The sequence below is a fragment of the Oncorhynchus mykiss genome, chromosome 11, assembly GCF_057628025.1.
Source record: "Oncorhynchus mykiss isolate SJ-2025 chromosome 11, ASM5762802v1, whole genome shotgun sequence".
In the NCBI taxonomy this organism is placed as follows: domain Eukaryota; kingdom Metazoa; phylum Chordata; class Actinopteri; order Salmoniformes; family Salmonidae; genus Oncorhynchus; species Oncorhynchus mykiss.
In genome coordinates this window covers 74633851-74650515 of record NC_143032.1, presented here as the reverse complement: position 1 = coordinate 74650515, position 16665 = coordinate 74633851, and the positions used below count along the sequence as shown (strand labels likewise).

The window sequence follows — 16665 nt, the reverse complement described above, 5'->3', positions numbered from 1 at the left end:
GGTTGTAGACAGGTGTCTTTTATACTGATAACAAGTTCAAACAGGTGCCATTAATACAGGTAACGAGTGGAGGACAGAGGAGCCTCTTAAAGAAGAAGTTACAGGTCTGTGAGAGCCAGAAATCTTGCTTGTTTGTAGGTACTTATTTTCCACCATAATTTGCAAATAAATTCATAAAAAATCCTACAATGTGATTTTCTGGATTTTTTTCCTCATTTTGTCTGTCATGGTTGAAGTATACCTATGATGAAAATTACAGGCCTCTCTCATCTTTTTAATTAGGAGAACTTGCACAATTGGTGGCTGACTAAATACTTTTTTGCCCTACTGTATATGGTGATGGCATCTAAACTTTAATTATTTTACCACAACTACCGGCAAAACAGTTAGTCTTACAGTCACCCACGTGGATATAACCAATGAGGAGATGGCACGTGGGTACCTGCTTCTATAAACCAATGAGAAGATGGGAGAGGCAGGACTTTCAGCGCGATCTGCGTCAGAAATAGGAATGAGCTCTATTTTAGCCCTCAGTGTTTAAAACGCTCGTTGGCGCGCAATAATTTAATAACATGGATTTCTAAATTTAATTTGCGACGCTCGCGCACGCGACGTGTCCGGTCTGGTCAGCATGTTAAGTTGTTGAAACGGCACTAACCTGTACTAAATCAACATGCCCTGACCACCCATCTCCACTCACAAAGCTCATTAGTTGCAGACCGACAAAATCCACAGAGTTTGGAATCATTCCTGATGATTAGATGTTCAAATTTAGTGATGTTGTTGTAAGCATTCTGTTGGCCTTTTACTGTCTACAATGACAATGCAGGAAAGAAAGAGAGAGAGAGAGCTAGAGAGGGGGAGAGACAGAGGTGAGTGTATAATACAGTGTTTTATCTTTTTGTCATTGATGATGACAACATCCTGTTGTATCAGACTAGCAGTGTTTTCTCCACAGTGTTCCCTGTCCTTCATCCTGCTGTATCAGACTAGCAGTGTTTTCTCCACAGTGTTCCCTGTCCTTCATCCTGTTGTAGCAGACTAGCAGTGTTTTCTCCACAGTGTTCCCTGTCCTTCATCCTGCTGTAGCAGACGAGCAGTGTTTTCTCCACAGTGTTCCCTGTCCTTCATCCTGCTGTATCAGACTAGCAGTGTTTTCTCCACAGTGTTCCCTGTCCTTCATCCTGCTGTATCAGACTAGCAGTGTTTTCTCCACAGTGTTCCCTGTCCTTCATCCTGCTGTAGCAGACTAGCAGTGTTTTCTCCACAGTGTTCCCTGTCCTTCATCCTGCTGTATCAGACTAGCAGTGTTTTCTCCACAGTGTTCCCTGTCCTTCATCCTGTTGTAGCAGACTAGCAGTGTTTTCTCCACAGTGTTCCCTGTCCTTCATCCTGCTGTATCAGACTAGCAGTGTTTTCTCCACAGTGTTCCCTGTCCTTCATCCTGCTGTATCAGACTAGCAGTGTTTTCTCCACAGTGTTCCCTGTCCTTCATTCTGCTGTATCAGACTAGCAGTGTTTTCTCCACAGTGTTCCCTGTCTTTCATCCTGCTGTATCAGACTAGCAGTGTTTTCTCCACAGTGTTCCCTGTCCTTCATCCTGCTGTATCAGACTAGCAGTGTTTTCTCCACAGTGTTCCCTGTCCTTCATCCTGCTGTATAAGACTAGCAGTGTTTTCTCCAGTGTTCCCTGTCTTTCATCCTGCTGTATCAGACTAGCAGTGTTTTCTCCACAGTGTTCCCTGTTCTTCATCCTGCTGTATCAGACTAGCAGTGTTTTCTCCACAGTGTTCCCTGTCCTTCATCCTGCTGTATAAGACTAGCAGTGTTTTCTCCACAGTGTTCCCTGTCTTTCATCCTGCTGTATCAGACTAGCAGTGTTTTCTCCACAGTGTTCCCTGTCCTTCATCCTGTTGTAGCAGACTAGCAGTGTTTTCTCCACAGTGTTCCCTGTCCTTCATCCTGCTGTATCAGACTAGCAGTGTTTTCTCCACAGTGTTCCCTGTCCTTCATCCTGCTGTATCAGACTAGCAGTGTTTTCTCCACAGTGTTCCCTGTCCTTCATCCTGCTGTATCAGACTAGCAGTGTTTTCTCCACAGTGTTCCCTGTCCTTCATCCTGCTGTATCAGACTAGCAGTGTTTTCTCCACAGTGTTCCCTGTCTTTCATCCTGCTGTATCAGACTAGCAGTGTTTTCTCCACAGTGTTCCCTGTCCTTCATCCTGCTGTAGCAGACTAGCAGTGTTTTCTCCACAGTGTTCCCTGTCCTTCATCCTGCTGTATCAGACTAGCAGTGTTTTCTCCACAGTGTTCCCTGTCCTTCATCCTGCTGTATCAGACTAGCAGTGTTTTCTCCACAGTGTTCCCTGTCCTTCATCCTGCTGTATAAGACTAGCAGTGTTTTCTCCACAGTGTTCCCTGTCCTTCATCCTGCTGTATCAGACTAGCAGTGTTTTCTCCACAGTGTTCCCTGTCCTTCATACTGCTGTATAAGACTAGCAGTGTTTTCTCCACAGTGTTCCCTGTTCTTCATCCTGCTGTAGCAGACTAGCAGTGCTTTCTCCACAGTGTTCCCTGTCTTTCATCCTGCTGTATCAGACTAGCAGTGTTTTCTCCACAGTGTTCCCTGTCCTTCATCCTGCTGTATCAGACTAGCAGTGTTTTCTCCACAGTGTTCCCTGTTCTTCATCCTGCTGTATAAGACTAGCAGTGTTTTCTCCACAGTGTTCCCTGTTCTTCATCCTGCTGTATCAGACTAGCAGTGTTTTCTCCACAGTGTTCACTGTCTTTCATCCTGCTGTAGCAAACTAGCAGTGAAGCATGTGTTCATCATCATCAACTCTCCTTCACACCTTTATAGGCCTGACAGGTAACATACAAGTGACCTCTCTTCCACTGTAAAGATTTCATTGCATAATCTGGGAGCTCACATAAACAGGGTTGTGTTGGAATGATACCATAGTAAAACCGGTAGGATGACCTTTGAGAGAAAATGAACGTCTTTTTTATCAGAGCCGAGATTGGGTCCCAAATGGAAACCTATTTCTTATATTGTGCACTTTTTTTGACCAGAGCATGATCAATAGTAGTGCACTACATAGGGAATAAGGTGCCTTTTTGGGATGCATTACATTTCTCTGAGTTGAGCCTGGTAGTGGTGGTGGCGACAGGTGTGCGGGGAGCAGAGAGGATAGCTTTGTAATTTAGAGTAACAACAGTTGATGCTTTGCTTCTGAGCCCCTAACTACCTCTATCATTTTCTCTTTACTCTCTGGGCCTGACCCCATATTTCTCATTGTAGTGCTCCTGACGGTGGATTTCACACTCCAACAAAGCTATAACCTCTAACTCTAACTTGTCGATCTTTTTGGCCTTCCTGTGACATCGGGTGGTGTAGGTGTCCTGGAGGGCAGGTAGTTTGCCCCCTGTGATGCGTTGTGCAGACCTCACTACCCTCTGTCGAGCCTTACGGTTGTGGGCGGAGCAGTTGCCATCCTAGGCGGTGATACAGACCGACAGGATGCTCTCGATTGTGCATCTATAAATGTTTGAGTGTTTTTGGTGACAAGCCAAATTTCTTCAGCCTCCTGAGGTTGAAGAGGCGCTGTTGCGTAAATCATTCACTGTAGTGCTTTTGTGGACTTTACTGTATTATACTGTTGTATTTACTGTAGTGTTTTATGGACTTTACTGTAGTATTCTGAAGTATTTATTGTAGTGTTTTGTGGGCTTTACTTAAGTATACTGTAGTATTTACTGTAGTGTTTTTGTGGACTTTACTGTAGTATACTGTAGTATTTACAGTAGTGTTTTTATGGACTTTACTTTTAAACTTCTTATGGTATAGGGAACGCGTGCGTCCCACTTGGCCAAAAACCAGGGAAAATGCAGCACGGAAAATTCAAATAAATTGATATAAAAATCAAACTTTCATTAAATCACACATGTAAGATATTCAATTAAAGCTACACTCTTTGTGAATCCAGCCAACAAGGCTTTTCGGCGAAAGCACAAGATGCTATTATCTGATGATAGCACAGCAGTTAGCAAAGAGGGTAGCAGTAAACAAAGAGGGTAGCACATTTCAACCATATTTCAACCCTGCAGGCGCTACACAAAACACAGAAATAAAATATAAAACATGCCTTACTTTTGACAAGATTCTTTTGTTGGCACTCCAATATGTCCCATAAACATCACAATTGGTCCTTCTGTTCGATTAATTCCGTCCATATATATCCAAAATGTCAATTTATTTGGCATGTTTGATCCAGAAAAAAACAGCTTCCAAAATGCGCAACGTCACTACAAAATATTTCAAAAGTTGCCTATAAACTTTGCCAAAATATTTCAAACTACTTTTGTAATACAACTTCAGGTATTTTTAAACGTTAATAATCGATCAAATTGAAGAAGGGTCTATCTGTTTTCAATAGAGGACGAGAGGAAACTAACGCTACTTTTCAAGTCTTGGCCAACTCTCAACAGCGTTACCCTTTTCCAGGATGGCCCTACTTCTTCATTGCACAAATGAATAACCTCAACCAAATTCCAAAGACTTGTGACATCCAGTGGAAGGGGTAGGAACTGAAAACAAGTTCTTAAGCAATATCGTTTGCCAATGAGAACTCAGTGAACAGAAAGAGACCTAAAAAAAAGAAAAATCTGAACGGTTAGTCCTCGGTGTTTTGCCTGCTACATAAGTTCTGTTATACTCACAGACATGATTCAAACAGTTTTAGAAACTTCAGAGTGTTTTCTATCCAATAATATGCATATATTATATTCTTGGCATGAGTAGCAGGAAGTTGAAATTGGGCACGCTATTTATCGAAAAGTGAAAATGCTGCCCCCTATACCTTAAGAAGTTTTAAGCGTTAGACTAGAAACCGAAAGGAGAGCTGACAAGGTCAAATCTGTCATTCTGCCACTGAACAAGGCAGTTAACCCACTAGGCCGTTATTGAAACTAAGAATTTGTTCTTAACTGACTTCCCTAGTTAAATAAAGGTAAAAAATAAATAATGAACTTGCAGTACAGTGAGTTTATTAAGCTCTGAGCTCCAACAGTGCATGTTAAAAAGAGTGAACATAATAATAACTATGGTATACTACAAAGTTCTATGGTAAGCACTACACGATCAAGTGATGCTACAGTGTATAATATACTACAGTTGACTAAATATTTACATAGTAAACTGTAGTCTTTTTTCATGTGGGTTCATTCATTCATTCCCTCCCCCCACCCCTCCTTCTATCCCTCCAATCAGTCTGTGTGTCAAGGTGTGGGGCCCCTGGGTTTCCAGGTGTCTCTGGAGGAGCAGGCCTTCCTGCTGCTGACAGACCCAGAGAGACAGACCATGGGCTACTACCTGCGGGAGTACCAGGAGGGACACATCGGCCTGGAGCCCCTGACCATGGCCCTGTTTGAGCTCTTCAATACTCGTGCCAAGGTAACGCACCCTATTCTATATATAGTGTACTATTGGGCTCTGGTAGAAAGTAGTGCATTATATAGGGAATAGGGTGCCATTCAGGATACACCTGGGTGCCTGGTTCATCTTATGGTCAATCTTTTACTCTCTTGATGATGGTACCTCCACAACTGTTGAGAACATTTGAATTTCATGTACACACAGTCACTCATCCAACATGCCCATACATGTTCTCTATGAGGTTCCTGGTCTCAGTTGTTAATCCATTCTTCCTTCTGGCCTCCCTCTAGTTTTCTTTGTCAAAGGAGACCTGATCAAAACATGGTGCTCAAAACATTGTCTTATAAATTCCCATGGGAGTGTGCCGATTCCCCTTCTCACCTTTTATTTGGCAACTCAAAATGGCCACCAATCCACTCAATATGGCCAACATATCATTATGGGATCATTTAATTGAATGAGGATGCCCATTCTACTCATTCTAATCCTATGCTCCTGTCCTCCCTCCAGTTGTCCCTGCTATCTGAGGTGCGTAGTCAGGTAGCTCCCCAGGAACTGGAGCTGTATGATGGCCTGGTGCTGCACCGCGAGAGGGAGGCTCTGAAGGCCTGGCACGGAGGAATAGGATCCCTACACCCTGTGCACCCATACAGCCGCTGTCTACACGCTGAGCCCTCAGCCAGCCACATCCACTCCAACCCAGCCACTCTCTGCTCTGCCAAGGTAGGAGGAACCGTGTAGGATGGATGGACTTACAGGTGTGTTCCTATTGGATGGTTCTGGACTATTCAAAGTGTGTGTGTGTTCATTCGTGTGTGTATGGGTGCATGCTTGCGTGCCTATTGAAGTCTATGGTGCCTGTGGCTGTATACTGTATGTGGGTGTTTCTTCCTGGCATCTTCTCTCATCTTTCATCCATTGGAAGTTGCACTCTGACTGTTGCCACTGTCAAATGAAACGGAGCAGTGACTTCAGATGAGATTGCTGAGCAGCAGTGTTCTATAGCGTCAATATTCCACTGATGTGGCCCGGACCAGCTGAATGGGACCTCACTCTGCCAAGTCACTCTACAAAACGCTATGACACACTGTAACCATCCAACTGAGTCTGAGACCCAGCCACGCTTTAATAGAAACTGATAAAACAGTGTTTGTATCCACAATGGCACCCTATTCCCTATTTACTGCACTTAATACAGAATAGGGTGCCATTTTCTCCAACAAAGCAGAGATTATTCAGTGGTGAACCAGCAGGATTTTAAACCATTGTGAGAAGAGATTATCTTTAAGATGACTGAGCTGAACCCAAGGATGTTTTTTGTGCTCAGCAGTTGTTCATGTTAGCGTGCGTGAACGTGGGTGTGTGCATGTGTTTGACAGTTTCCCCATGGTCCAAGGTGACAGTGTTACTGTCTGTTTGATATGGCTGGCTGGTTGCCATGGCTGGCTGGTTGCCATGCCTGGCTGGTTCTGCTGAGCTTGTCCACTCTGTGCTTGTATAATTGATCATGTTGACATCATCATTACTATAGCTGTAAAATCCCACCCTTAGTTAACAAGTCATTGAAGTTCATTCATATTGTATCAACTAAATTAACTTCCTGTGTTAATTGTTGATTGAGGTCTTTAGTCACAGTTCATGGTTAATGTTTCAGCACATGATTGTCTCACAACATTGTACTGGGAGGCAGGTCAGTGAGTCTATGGCTGGGCCTGTTTATTTTGGATGATACGGTCAAATCAAATTTTATTGGTCACATACAAATATTTAGCAGATGTTATTGCGGGTGTAGCAACATGCTTATTTTCTTAGCTCCAACAGTGCAGTAGTATCTAACAATTCAGTAGTATCTAACAATTCAGTAATATCTAACAATTCAGGTGGAATACCAGGTGAAGTCATACTATTGTAACACACCAACCTTGTGTCTCTGTCTCTCTTTCAGAAGGAGTGCTCACATGGTGACATTGTACAGCAAGATCCAGGGGCAACCACTAATGTCATACCTGACGTTACATTGGTGAGTCTGTATGTGAGTTTGAGTTTGTTTCAGACTGATTGAAATCATAGTCAGGTTTATGATGTGCAGGATTATAACTAAATGCTAATGTTTTTGAACAATGCATTTTAAAGGTTAGGCGTGAAACTCTCTCCATGAAAAAACAACATTTGGTGACCTTCATCAGACAGACTTGAGTTTGTACAGAGTTTGTTTGTAAAACAATTCTGTACAATGTCCCTTTTTGTTTCTAGAATGAAGTGCAGTCGACAGCTGAGTCTCCTCCGTTCTTCAAGCCGCCTCCTCCCCCCGGACCCGGACAGACCCAGCCCAGACATCCGAGGGACAGGGAGAGGGAGCAGTCCAAGCGCTTCTTATCCAGACACTCCCAATCTGGCCTGGTCTTTACTGCCCCCACCAGGCTGCACCAGGAATGTCACCACAAACACCTTAAAGCCTTCCAAAGCTTCTCCAACCACCAAACGTCCAACTCCCCTAGCTCTGACCTCCATCACACCTGTCCCAACCCTGGCCATCATAATAGCTCCAACCCTGGCCATCATAATAGCTCCAACCCTGGCCATCATAACAGCTCCAACCCTGGCCATCATAACAGCTCCAACCCTGGCCATCATAACAGCTCCAACCCTGGCCATCATACTACCCCCAACCCTGGCCATCATACCACCCCCAACACTGGCCATCATACCACCCCCAACACTGGCACTGGCCATAGCGTCTATCCAAGCTCTGGCAATGACACATCCATGAACTCTCTTCACCACACCTGCCAAAGCTCCCTCCACATCTCCACAACTACCTCCTCCGACCACCACACCCCCCAAACACACCACGGATGCTCCAGCTCCGGCCACCATTCCTGCCCTGGCTCCCCTCATCCCAAGCACTCTGGTCCTCAGAACAAGGACAAATTCATCAAGCTTCCCATCTTCAGATCCTGCTCCCATGAGAAGCCTGTTACCTCCCCTGGTCCCTCCCCTGGTCCCTCCCCATGTCTCTCTCCCTGTCTCTCTCCCTGTCCCTCCCCTGGTCCCTCCCCATGTCTGTCCCCCTTTCTCTCTCCCTGTCCTTCACCCTGTCCCTCTCTCTCTATGCTGGGACCTCCCCCATGTAGTCCAGACAGGCCCTGCTCCCCCTGCTCTCCCTCCCTCAGCCAGGGAGGTTTGTGTGTCATGGCCGACACACACAGACTGACTGCTGAGGCCAAGCCCGAGCCCCAGCAGAGAGGTAAAGATTAATGTGTGTGTGTATCTGTGTACCTGTGCCTGTGTTTGTCTTTGTGCTTGCCTGTGAGTATGGCTTAACATGCATGTATATATATATATATATAATCAAATCTACTTTCCTTTATGTATCCAGGCACCACATTGTCCCAGCTGTCAGACAGTGGTCAGACTCTGAGTGAGGACAGTGGGGTGGACATTGCTGAGGCACGAGGGCTCAGTAAAGACAGCAATCCTTGGCCAACTAAGAACCAGGCCAGCCAGGCCACACAAGGGCCCCATGGGGCCCAGGGGTCTGCAGTACTGGCATCCAAACAGGTGAGGCCCACCAAGGGCCCATATCACAACAGAAACAACATGGATGAGTCTCAAATGGAATCCTATTCCCTTTATACTGTAGTCCACTACTTATAGGGCCCTGGTCAAAAGTAGTGCACTATACAGGGAATAGGGTACAATTTGGGACGCATACCATGACATTCATAAATCTCAGAGTTTTAGGACACTCTGTTTTGCCTTTTAACAAATTCATGGTTTGCCCCACTTGGTAACACTGAAAAAAATACTAAAGGCATATTTTATTACAGAAGTCAATGCCGTCGATTAGGCTTGGTGTTTAGCTTGCTTCTATGTATTTTAGTCCTCATTCTATGCTATTATTCCAACTCTTCTATTCCATGTCCTTATTCTATGTCTTTTTTCTATGTCTTTATTCTATGTCCTTATTCTGTCCTTATCCTGTCCTTATTCTATGTCTTTATTCCAACTCTTCTATTCTATGTCCTTATTCTATGTCCTTATTCTATGTCTTTATTCGAATGTCCTTATTCTGTCTTTATTCTATGTTCTTATTCTGTCTTTATTCTATGTTTTTAGTCCATGTCCTTATTCTATGTCCTTATTCTATATCTTTATGATATTTCCTTATTCTATGTCCTTATTCTATATCTTTATGATATGTCCATATTCTATGTTCTAATTCTGTCTTTATTATATGTCCTTATTCTATGTTTTTAGGCCATGTCCTTATTCTGTGTCCTTCTTCTGTGTCCTTATTCTATGTCCTTATTCTATGTTTTTAGTCCATGTCCTTATTCTGTGTCCTTATTCTGTGTCCTTATTCTGTGTCCTTACTCTATGTCCTTACTCTATGTCCTTATTCTATGTCCTTATTCTATGTCCTTATTCTATGTCCTTATTCTATGTCCTTATTCTATGTCTTTATTCTATGTCTTTATTCTATGTCTTTATTCTGTGTCCTTATTCTGTGTCCTTTTTCTAGTTCTGTTTTCTGGGTCCTTATTCTAGGTCACTATTCCATGTCCTTATTCCTATTCTTTATTCAAGGTCCTTATTCTATGTCCTTATTCCATGATGTCTTCTTGTGTGCCCTGCAGCAGCCCAGCTCTCCAGTGCCCATACTTACTCTGGTACGTGTGGTAAAGAATGCCAACACTCTGGGCATTGCTATAGAGGGAGGTGCAAACACACGGCAGCCACTGCCACGCATCGTCACCGTACAGGTGAGAGAGAGGCTGATTCCCAAATGGTACCCTATTCCCTATGTAGTACACTGCTTTTGACAAGGAGGTTCATTTAAAAGAAGTGCACTTGTATAGGGAATATCCAGATGATTCTGCATCAGTTTATCATACTGTAATATTTAGGATAACTTTGAACATGAATGTAGTATGAAGACTACACAAGGCTTTTTTACTGTGAAGTCTGTAAATAGTAAGAACCACAGCCTCCTATGTGGATGTAGAACCCCCATGTTGTGCCTAAAGGTCTGTGCGTATTGATACGTATTGTAGTGTTAATGAGTGCAATATGGATTACAGCAAGCATCAAACATGACAGAGAAGCCTCCCGAGTAGTGCAGTGGTCTAAGGCACTGCATCGCAGTGCTAGCTGTGACACTAGAGATTCTGGGTTTGAGTCCAGGCTCTGTCGCAGCGAGCTGCGACCTGGAGACCCATGGGGCGGTGCACGATTGGCCCAGCAGGTTAGGGGAGGGTTTGGCTGGCAGGAATGTCCTTATCCCATTGCACACTAGTGACTCCTCTGGCGGGCTGGGTGCAGTGCACGCTGACGCGGTTGCTAGGTGTACGGTGTTTCTTCTGACACATTGGTGCGGCTGGCTTCCGGGTTAAGTGTGCGCAAGAAGCAATGCGGCTTGGTTGGGTTGTGTTTTGGAGGACGCACGGCTCTCGACCTTCGCCTCTCCCAAGTCCATATGGGAGTTGAAGTGATGAGACAAGACTGTAACTACTAATTGGATACCACAAAATTGGGGGAAAAAAACAGAGACATTACCATTTTCTCTTTCATCTTAAATGTGAGCTTCCCAGAACATCTGTTTATGTGCGTGATAACAACCTATATTTGCATTGATAATAATTTCAAAGCAGGTCAAGGAATCTCTCCTGGGGATGTTTAACTTTGTTGAAGAAAGTTTTCTACCACCTGGTTAGTGTTAGGGGTCTTGGGTAATCTATTCAGGTCTACAGGATGTTGTGGACAGGCGTGGACAGACTGAAGTTGACCTAAATTCCAACATTATTCATCTTTTGTTTTCATTTAACAATAATGTATCTACAAGTACAGCATGCGTTTTCATATTATACACTGAGGTTGCTTCCCAAAGGACACAATATCGCATAGAAAGTCCACAACTTCTGAGCTGAGGCCTCTGGTCAAAAGACATGCACTACAGTACATAGTGTGTTTCTGCAGTCTTTCATGTGCGGAACATCCTCGTACCTAATTCAGACTCACAAGATATGGAGAGTCTGATTGAGGGGTTTGTATGACAGCCGTGCAGAGATTTCCATAAGAATGACTCCTCACGAGCAGCCCCCATAAATCTCTATAGTCCAATAGAGTCCTGATGGTTCCCCAGGCATTTACAGGCCCAACAGCTGACATGGCAAAGCTACTACTGCCTCATTACATCAATTATGTTTCACCACCATTAGTATGATTAAATAACAGTCCATTTATGTGTCCCAAATGGCATCTTATTCCCTGTATACAGTCCCTATGGGCCATGGGCAAAAGAAGTGCACTGTAGAGGGAATACGATGCCATTTGAGATGGAGACTTTTGGTTGGCCCTGAATCATCATACAAGCAATTGTATGTGACATTGTTGAAAAGGTTATGTCAGGATAGGACAGCCAGAGAATAGAAATGAGATTTGACTGTTTGACTGCCTGAATGATATGGGGCATTTTTACATTTGGTAAGTTGGTGCCATTAGAATATTATCAAGAGAACTTTAAGGAGAAGAAGTTGTCACGCAATGGTTTGCCATAACACGCAATGGGTTGCCATAACACGCAATGGGTTGCCATAACACGCAATGGGTTGCCATAACACGCAATGGTTTGCCATAACACACAATGGGTTGCCATAACACGCAATGGGTTGTCATAACACGCAATGGTTTGCCATAATGCACAATGGGTTGCCATAACACGCAATGGGTTTCCATAACACAGAATGGGATGCCATAACATGCACACCCAAGTCTATGCAGCAGCAGCTAGAGTGCCATCTTGTTAGATGGTTGGAATGCCTTCCCCCTCTGTCGTAATGAGGGTAGACAGCGTAATGCTTCAACTTAAGTGGGAACTACTTCTGCAGTCCAAAAGTATTGTTTAGCCTCTTTATTGCACTCACATCCCAGACTTGATTTTAATCTTCCTGGCACTAATTCTGCTGATAGCGGATAACTATTTCGAAGAAGGGTCTACTTGTAATAACTGTGATATGTGGTTGTGTTTTTCACTAAACTTAGTTGAATGTGCTGTAGGAAGCAGTAAAGTAGAATGCAGTAAAGGAACAGTGAGAGCACTAAGGGGTACAGGCTCTGGCGCTAAGTGCCCAGGGCTGAGCCTGCCTGCCCTGCTGCCTGGTTATCAGCCCCTTCCTGCCATGGCCTCCTCTGTTCTCAGCTAGACTTATATCTCTGTCCTGCTGTCTCTGTCCTGATGTCTCTGTCCTGATGTCTCTGTCCTCATGTCTCTGTCCTCATGTCTCTGTCCTGATGTCTCCGTTCTGATGTCACTGTCCTTGTTTTTCCTGACAGTCCACAAGGCACAAAGCTCTACATCATTCCTCCCTTCACTCTCTACCTCTACCTTTACCTCTACCTTTACCTTTTACGTCTATCTCTATCTCTACCTCTACCTTTACCTTTTACCTTTTACGTCTATCTCTACCTCTACCTCTACCTTTACCTCTACCTCTACCTTTTACCTCTATCTCTACCTCTACCCCAACCTTTACCTTTTACCTCTATCTCTACCTCTACCCCTACCTTTACCTTTTACCTCTACCTCTACTTTTACCTCTACCTTACCTCTACCCCTACCTTTACCTTTTACCTCGATCTCTACCTCTACCTCTACCTCTACCTTTACCTTTTACCTCGATCTCTACCTCTACCCCTACCTTTACCTTTTACCTCGATCTCTACCTCTACCTCTACCTTTACCTTTTACCTCGATCTCTACCTCTACCTCTACCTTTACCTCTACCTTTACCTTTTACCTCGATCTCTACCTTTACCTCTGCCTTTACCTTTTACCTCAATCTTTCTTTACCTTTACCTCTACCTTTACCTTTTACCTCTATCTCTACCTCTACCACTACCTTATCTTTATCTTTACCACTACCTCTACCACTACCTTTTACCTCGACCTCTACCACTACCTTTTACATCTACCTCTACCACTAACACTACCTTTACCACTACCTTTTACAGTACATCTACCTCTACCACTAACACTACCTCTACCTCTACCTTTTTCTCTACCTCTACCACTAACACTACCTCTACCTTTACCTCTACCTCTACCACTACCTTTTACAGTACATCTACCTCTACCACTAACACTACCTCTACCTCTACCTTTACCTCTACCTCTACCTCTAACCTTCCTTGAATCCAAAACAATGCTCTCGTATCTACATTCGTATCTTTTGTTTATACTCTCTTCTCTCTAGCATGAACACATCCTGTCTACACATCCTATCTACACATCCTGTCTACAGAAAGGGATTATTTATTTGATGTTTAATTCTCTCTCTCTCTCTCTGTTCTCTCTCTCTCTCTCTCTCTCTCTCTCTCTGTTCTCTCTCTCTCTCGCTCTCGCTCTCGCTCTCTCTCTCTCAGAAGGGGGGCTCGGCACACAGTTGTGGGCAGCTGAAGGTGGGACAGGTGATTCTGGAGGTGAACGGGGTCTCCCTGAGGGGTAGAGAGCACCGGGACGCTGCTCGCATCATCGCTGAGGCCTTCAAGACCAAAGAGAAGGACCACATTGACTTCCTGGTTACCGAGTTTAACACAGCCCTACTGCAAGGCCTTTAGCGGGGTCGTATTTAGGCTCCACACAGAAGAAAAGAGACTGAAGGGACCACCTGAACAAGAAGGGACCTCCTGAACTAATGCTTGTTCCCATTTTCCTGCAGGGGCTTCAGCAGGACTTTGCACTTTAGAGAGCTGGAACGGATGGAGGAAGGAGGAGAAAGAGAGAACGGAAGGAGGGAGAAGTTTGATGGAGTGTTGCACCTGGGGACAAAATAAAGACAATCCGTTATTCTCCTGTAAGCCCCTTCTCCCTTCCCACATTGTTGTCCCTATATACCAACTTACCAGGCTGGCCATGTAGTGTTAAAAAGCTAAGACATCCTGCCTTAAGAAGAACCCACCGATAGAACACACAGTTGAAGTCGGAAGTTTACATACACTTAGGTTTGTGTCATTAAAACTGATTTTTCAACCACTCCACACATTTCTTGTTAACAAACTATAGTTTTGACAAGTCGGTTAGGACATCTACTTTGTGCATGACACAAGTCATTTTTCCAATAATTGTTTACAGACAGATTATTTCACTTAAGCACTGTATCACAATTCCAGTGGGTCGAAGGTTTACATAAAACTAAGTTGACTGTGCCTATAAACAGCTTGGAAAAGTCCAAAAAATGATATCATGTCTTTAGGAGCTTCTGATAGGCTAAGTGACATAATTTGAGCCATTTGGAGGTGTACCTGTGGATGTATTTCAAGGCCTACCTTCAATCTCAGTACCTCTTTGCTTGACATGTGAAAATCAAAAGAAATCAGCCAAGACCTCTGAAAAACAATTGTAGACCTCCACAAGTCTGTTTCATCCTTGGGAGTAATTTCCAAATGCCTGAAGGTACCACATTCATCTGTACAAACAATTGTACGCAAGTATAAACCCCATGGGATCACGCAGCCGTCATACCGCTCAGGGTGGAGACGCGTTATGTCTCCTAGAGATGAACTTACTTTGGTGCGAAAAGTGCAAATCAATCCCAGAACAACAGCAAAGGACCTTGTAAAGATGATGGAGGAAACAGGTACAAAAGCATCTATATCCACAGTAAAACGAGTCCTATATCGACATAACCGGAAAGGCTGCTCAGCAAGGAAGAAGCCACTTCTCCAAAATAAAAAAGCCAGTTTGCAACTGCACTAAGATCATACTTTTTGGAGAAATGTCCTCTGGTCTGATGAAACAAAAATAGAACTGTTTGGCCATAATGACCATTGTTATGTTCAGAGGAAAAAGGGGGAGGCTTGCAAGCTGAAGAATACCATCACAACTGTGAAGCACGGGGCTGGCAGCATCATATTTTGGGGGTGCCTTGCTGCAGGAAGGACCGGTGCACTTCACAAAATAGATGGCATCATGAGGTTTAAGGACAACAAAGTCAAGGTATTGGAGTATCCATCACAAAGCCCTGACCTCAATCCTATAGAAAATGTGTGGCCAGAACTGAAAAAGCGTGTGCGAGCAAGGATCCTATCAACCTGACTCAGTTACACCAGCTCTGTCAGGAGGAATGGGCCAAAATTCACCCAATTAATTGTGGGAAGCTTGTGGAAGGCTACCCAAAACGTTTGACCCAAGTGAAACAATTTAAAGGCAATGCTACCAGATACTAATTGAGTGTATGTAAACTTCTGACCCACTTGGAATGTGATGAAAGAAATAAAAGCTGAAATAAATAATTCTCTCTAACATTTCACATTCTTAAAATAAAGTGGTGATCCTAACTGACCTAAGACAGGGAATTACTACTAAGTTTAAATGTTAGGAATTGTGAAAAACTGAGTTTAAATGTTTTTGGCTAAGGTGTATGTAAACGTCCTACTTCAACTGTAATAGCATTAAAAATAACCATAGAAGAACCCACTAAAAAAGCGTAATAGAAACTAAGGATCCACCAATAGAACATAAATGCATTGAGAAGAACCCACCAATAGAATCTAAAATAGTCCAAGAACAACCCACCAATAGAACCTAAAAGCATTGAGAAGAACCCACCAATAGAATAAAAAATAACCCACCAATAGAACCTAAAAGCATTGAGAAGAACCCACCAATAGAATAAAAAAGAACCCACCAATAGAACCTAAAAGCATTGAGAAGAACCCACCAATAGAATCAAAAATAGTCCAAGAACAACCCACCAATAGAACATACTCGAATTGAGTAAAACCCACCGATATAATCTAATACAGTGCATTTGGAAAGTATTCAGACCCCTTGACCTTTTCCATATTTTGTTACGTTACAGACTTATTCTAAATAAAAAATGTTCCTCATCAATCTACACACAATACCCCATAATGACAAAGCAAAAACACGTTTTTAGAAATTGTGGCAAATGTATTAAAATCAAAAATCCCTTATTTACATAAGTATTTACTATGAAACTCGAAATTGAGCTCAGGTGCATCCTGATTCCAATTATTATCCTTGATATTTCAACAACTTGATTCTAGACCACCTGTGGTAAATTCAATTGATTGGACATGATTTGGAAAGGCAAACATCTGTCTATATAAGGTCCCACAGTTGACAGTGCATGTCAGAGCAAAAACCAAGCCATGAGGTTGAAATAATTGTTTGGAGAGTTCCGAGACAGGATTGTGTTGAGGCACAG

The 16665-nt window shown here is 43.4% G+C and overlaps 1 protein-coding gene across 1 annotated transcript in view; it reads left to right on the top strand.

The window, feature by feature from the left end:
• The window catches only part of LOC110535109 (whirlin), an 88650-nt gene extending 74523 nt beyond the window's left edge, over nucleotides 1-14127 (top strand). Inside the window, exons 6-12 of the mRNA XM_090189072.1 lie at nucleotides 5270-5452; nucleotides 5945-6157; nucleotides 7380-7454; nucleotides 7688-8681; nucleotides 8814-8995; nucleotides 10075-10200; nucleotides 13859-14127. Coding sequence (XP_090045198.1) covers nucleotides 5270-5452; nucleotides 5945-6157; nucleotides 7380-7454; nucleotides 7688-8681; nucleotides 8814-8995; nucleotides 10075-10200; nucleotides 13859-14053 — 1968 coding nt within the window. The 3' untranslated portion in view covers nucleotides 14054-14127. The remainder of the gene's footprint in view (nucleotides 1-5269; nucleotides 5453-5944; nucleotides 6158-7379; nucleotides 7455-7687; nucleotides 8682-8813; nucleotides 8996-10074; nucleotides 10201-13858) is intronic.
• The last annotated feature ends 2538 nt before the right edge of the window (nucleotides 14128-16665 follow it).